A 5,264-nucleotide genomic window follows, 5' to 3' on the forward strand; every position below is an offset into this window, starting at 1 on the left:
TGGAGTGGCCCAGGTTGCAGACGATGCAGCTGTTCGTCATCCTGTCCAGGTGCTCCCTGGTCACCACGTTCTTGTTGCCTGCGAGGAGGGAGGGCAGAGATGAGCCCCAGGGCAATGGAGATCTCAGCTGGCTGAGTTCTATTTCCCTGCACTCGACTCTGAGGAGCTCGGCTTGGGGTAACGTCAGGTGAACTTTCACCGGGAGGAGAAACTCCCGGCTGGGACAGGGAAGCACAAGGGATGAGGGTTGAGCTAGGATAAGAGGAAACGGCCTCAAGTTGCCCCAGGGGAGGTTGAGGTTGGTCCTGAGGAACAATTTCTTGCCCTGGAGGGTTGCCCAGGGCTGTGCCAGGCTGCCCAGGGCAGTGGTGGAGTCCCCACCCCTGGAGGGGTTTCCAAGCCGTGGAGATGTGGGGTGAGGGACACGGGGCAGTGGGGACCTGGCAGTGCTGGGGAAGGGTTGGACTAAAGGATCTTAAAGATCTTTTCCAACCAGAACAATCCTATGATCTTTAGGTTCTAGGAGACCCCAAACCACCCCTGGGACACATGGCTGTGATGTCCCTCCTCCCAGGGAGTCCTCCTCCAGCCAGAGGGGAGAGATAGGAAGAAAATCTCTTGCCAGAGCACAGCTATTGCTCTTGTAAAACGAGCAGTGAAGTGTCCTCCACCCCCAGCTCCCCCTGGAGACACCCACTTGGGAGCAATGGCTTCTTCTTCAGCCACCATCTCCTCCAGCCCTACCTGTGCAGGTGATGACAACATCCACCTGACGGATGACTTCACTCAGTTTCACCACCCGGAACCCATCCATGCTGCCAAAAAACACACAGAGAGGGACCACGATGAGGAGCAGAAGCCTGTTGCCTCTCTGCCCCAAGCCAGGAGGGATCTCAGCACCATACCCTTGCACCAATCCTGCTCTCACAAACCCTGGAGGAGCTGGGGGATGTGTGGAGCATTCAGCCAGCCCTGTGTGAGCCCTTCAGCACCTTTCCCAAGCCAGCCAGGGCAGGTGCCAGGAACCCCACAGCCCTGAAAGCTGCCCCAGCTCTTCCTCATCACCCCCCAACAAGATGGATATCACCCCAGAAAAGCCACAAATCCTCCTGGCTCCACCTCAGCCTCTGTCAGAGCTTAAAGGAGGCCAGGGAGCAGACGAAGAGATGCTCACAAGCAGCAGGCAACATCTCACCAAGCCTGGAGAGCACAGATGGGGTCGATCTCCGTGACGTAGACGATGGCTCCCAGGGCTTTCAGTGCAGCACAGCAGCCCTTGCCAACCTGCCAAGGCAAAGCACCAGCATCAGGCTGGGCACAGGGGCACCAAGGGCTACAAGCCCTCCCCAGAACAGCCCCAGCAGGTCCCAGCCTGGGAAATCCTCATCCCAGCCACCAGCCTGGCACCAGGAGCAGCTCAGCTGGGTGAGTGGCACTTCTGCTGCAAGCCCAGCTCCCCATCCATGGCCACCAGCCCCCAGCATGGCCACCAGCTGGCAGGAGCTTTCCAAAACCAGCACAGTCACAGCCCCCCGCGTCGCAGGAGCCCCTCTGAGCTCTCCTCCAAGAGGAGATTAAAGCCAGGCTGCACCAGTCTGCCTCTCAGCAGTCCTTATCAAGAGCTAAAGGGCCCCCAGGGGCAAGAGGCTGGGGCCAGACTCTGGTCAGTGGTGCCCAGGGACAGGACAAGGGGCAACGGGCACCAACTGGAACCCAGGAGGTGCCACCTGAGCAGGAGGAGAAACTTCTTTGGGGTGAGGGTGCAGAGCCTGGAGCAGCTGCCCAGAGAGGCTGTGGAGTCTCCTGCTCTGGAGAGATCCCAAACCTGCCTGGCTGTGACCCTGGGCACCCTGCTGTGGGTGAGCTGCTGGAGCAGGGGGTGGGATGAGATGATCTCCAGAGGTCCCTTCCAACCTCTACCACGATGTGAGTCTGTGATTCCCCCAGCTGCCTTTAAGCCAAAGGATTTCTTCGGCATTCAGAGCTGTCCTGCATGGATTTAGGGACAGATCCTCCAACCCACACTCCCCGCAGCAGCATGGGGAGAGCAGAGCTCCTGTGACAGCATCTCTGAGTCTCTCCCTGTCCTAACAACATAACGAAACTGCAGTCCAGCAATCAGGGCAGTGGTGGAGTCCCCACCCCTGGAGGGGTTTCCAAGCTGTGGAGATGTGGGGTGAGGGACACGGGGCAGTGGGGACCTGGCAGAGCTGGGGAAGGGTTGGACTTGATGGTCTTAAGGGTCTTTTCCAACCAAAATTATTCCATTTTATTACAATTCCACAGCACTCACCCACACTACCACTGGTTATTACTGGTTATCATGCACATATCTATGCTCAGCCCTGTTTTCTGACCAGCAAGATGCAACTGGGCAAGAGACCTCTCCAAGAGCCACCCTCACTTATCACCCACCTCCAACCTCAGCTCTACAGAGAACAGCCAGGCAGAGCAAACTGGGGCTCCAACCCACATCCAAAGGGGAAACCAGTGAGGGTGGAAGGACTCCCTTGTTTTGAAGACCAGTAAAACCCAGGACAGGCCCTGGAGACTATAACTCCCAGCACAACTCAGGGCTGGGGACCCAGAGTGCCCAAGTGAGAGTCAGCACAGCCTCTTGGTCGAGCTGAGCTGGGCTCTGCTGGTGTCTAAATAAATTAGGAAGCACTTTCCTGTCAGGAAGAGTGTTCACAGCTCCTGCCAGGCCCTTTGCAGCACGGGAAGACAACCACCCACACAGCCAGCACACAGATGGAGGGAAGGTGTCAGCTCCCAGCTCCCTGCTCTTCCAGGGCAGAATCATCAACAAGTTCAGGATTCAATTCCCCTCTGCCAGAACAAGATCTACCAGCACGATGCAGCCAGTCCCTCCAGTTCCTCTGCCACAGGCTTGGGGACAGCCAGGCTGAATGCTGACCCTGGTCCAGGGACAGCAGATGGGAACATCCAGAGGCTGTTAGAAATCAGTTCCCAGTAATTCATATTTCCAACCCAGCTCATCTGCAGGCAATCTGGGAAAGCTGATGCTTGTTCTCCAGCTTCCCAGCAGGTTCCAGCAAGATTTCCCCTGGTAATTGCTCACCAGGTTTGATCTGCTCCTGCAGGAAGGAGCCTTTGCACAGGGAAGCAGCAGGAGGCAGAGTTCAGGGGGAGGCTGACTCAGAGCTCCACCAACCACTGCTTAGAAAACTCACCTCCCCATAACCACAAACCACCACTTGCTTCCCTCCAAACATCACATCCGTGGTCCTCTTCAGGCTGGGGGACAGAGAGAGACCTGTGTTGGGATTAGTCAAGCGCACCCCGCTGAGGGCCCCAGGCCAGAGCCCCCCCAAAACCAGCTCCTGCAAAGCACCCAGCTCCTCCAAAGCAGCCAAGAGCCTGAGCTCTGCTCGAGAGGAGCCTGAGCCAGACCCACCCGTGGGAGAGTGACAGTGGGGCTGGGGAGCAGGGTCCCACTCACCCGTCCAGGATGGACTCCCGGCAGCAATACAGGTTATCAAATTTCTGTTTGGTCACAGAGTCGTTCACATTCATGGCTGGGACACAGAGTTTCCCAGCCTTGGAGAGCTGGTACAGCCTGAGAAAGGGCAGAGGTGGGTCAGAGGAGAGAGAAGCAGCCCAGGAAGGGATCCCCAGATCAGCCCCTACCTGTGCACGCCGGTCACACTCTCCTCCACAATCCCCCGGATCTTCTTGAACACGTTGGGATATTTCTTATAAACCCAGTGGGTCAGGTCCCCACCATCGTCCAGGATCTAGAGAACAGGCAGGAAAGAGCATGGAGCAGTCAGGGAAAAGCACTCAATGGGGACAGGATGGAGAAAAAGAGATGGAGAACATCTTCAGGCACTGATGGAGAGCTGGGCCTGCAGGTCAGGGCTCCCAGGTTGTCCCAGGTGTCCTCCAAAACAAACTTCTCCCCCCCTGTGTGGAGCTGATGGCTCCCAGCAGAGTTTTCTGCTCCTGCTATTGCTCTGCAGCCTGGAAACGTGACCACAGGCAGCACTAACTAAAGGGGCTGAGAGCAGAAGGATGCCACAACCTTCATGTCCCACGAGCCAACAGTGGAGAGGAAAGGCTGGGGAGCTGCCCTGGCCCACTGAGACACGCTGTCATGTCAGCAGTGAGCATGGACCATGCTTCAAGGCAGTGAAGCACCAAACTCCAGCTCCTGCTCTTCAGGAGCCCCGCTTCAGCAGGGGCTCAGGGGCCTCTGCAAAGCCAGGAGGAGCCCAGGCAGGCCAAGGAGGCTCCAGAAACAGCCCCAGAGAAGCAACGGGGAGGATCATCAAGTGACAGCTCCACAGAGGAAGAGGAAGGGCTGGGAGAAGGGAGAAGGCTCATTACCATGTTGGCCTGCCAGCCATCTACATTAACACAGCGGTCAATGCACCACCAGAAGTCATCCTCTGACTCCCCCTTCCAGGCAAACACGGCAACACCTAGGAGAAGAGGAGAATCCTTGGCATCAGGGAGACCTTCTGGCTCTCCACAGCTCCTGACAGGAGCCTGGAGCCAGGGGGGGGTCGGGCTCTGCTCCCAGGGGTAGGAAAAGAGGAAACGGACTCAATTTGCCCCAGGGGAGGTTGAGGTTGGCCCTGAGGAACAATTTCTTGCCCTGGAGGGTTGCCCAGGGCTGTGCCAGGCTGCCCAGGGCAGTGGTGGAGTCCCCACCCCCGGAGGGGTTTCCAAGCTGTGGAGATGTGGGGTGAGGGACACGGGGCAGTGGGGACCTGGCAGTGCTGGGGAAGGGTTGGACTCCAGGAGCTGAAAGGTCTCTTCCAACCCAAACGATTCTATGATTTGCTGAGTTTGGCAGACCTCTCTCCTGCTTGGCCAACTCAGAAAAACCACAGACAGGAGGACTAAGGGGCCATGCAGAGATCCAACCACATCCCACAGCAGGCTCAGACCTGTTTACCTCTCCTTAGAAGACATTGGGTCCAAACCACCCCTCCCAACCAAAGATCTGGGAAGAGGCTACAGAGCCAGGACGGGGTGGAAGTGCTGAGTGTCTCCAGGGCTCAGCTCTAACTCACCAGCTTCTGCCAAGGCAGCAGCCACTTCGTTCTGGGTGGAGTAGATGTTGCAGGCAGCCCAGCGGCACTGCGCCCCCAGCGCACACAGCGTCTCGATCAGCACCTGTCAGAGGGGGCAGCTGCAGGGACGGGCACGAGCCTGGCACAGCCTGGTGCAACGGGCACCGAGGAGCCCATCAGGGAGCAGAGAGGGCACCCCTCAGATCCTGGGGTCAGTTTTGG

General features: G+C 57.9%; 1 protein-coding gene across 1 annotated transcript in view; it reads right to left on the reverse strand.

Moving 5' to 3' along the window:
• The window catches only part of AHCYL1 (adenosylhomocysteinase-like 1), a gene marked incomplete at its 5' end in the record, with an annotated part of 8,782 nt that extends 3,637 nt beyond the window's left edge, over positions 1-5,145 (reverse strand). The window contains 8 exons of the mRNA XM_008943178.1: positions 13-78; positions 745-815; positions 1,196-1,284; positions 3,195-3,258; positions 3,464-3,580; positions 3,652-3,758; positions 4,351-4,445; positions 5,043-5,145. Of these exons, the coding sequence (XP_008941426.1) occupies positions 13-78; positions 745-815; positions 1,196-1,284; positions 3,195-3,258; positions 3,464-3,580; positions 3,652-3,758; positions 4,351-4,445; positions 5,043-5,145 (712 nt within the window). The remainder of the gene's footprint in view (positions 1-12; positions 79-744; positions 816-1,195; positions 1,285-3,194; positions 3,259-3,463; positions 3,581-3,651; positions 3,759-4,350; positions 4,446-5,042) is intronic.
• Positions 5,146-5,264: the final 119 nt, after the last annotated feature.

The sequence above is a fragment of the Merops nubicus genome, unplaced genomic scaffold (genome assembly GCF_000691845.1).
Source record: "Merops nubicus isolate BGI_N331 unplaced genomic scaffold, ASM69184v1 scaffold31616, whole genome shotgun sequence".
Taxonomy (NCBI): Eukaryota; Metazoa; Chordata; class Aves; order Coraciiformes; family Meropidae; genus Merops; species Merops nubicus.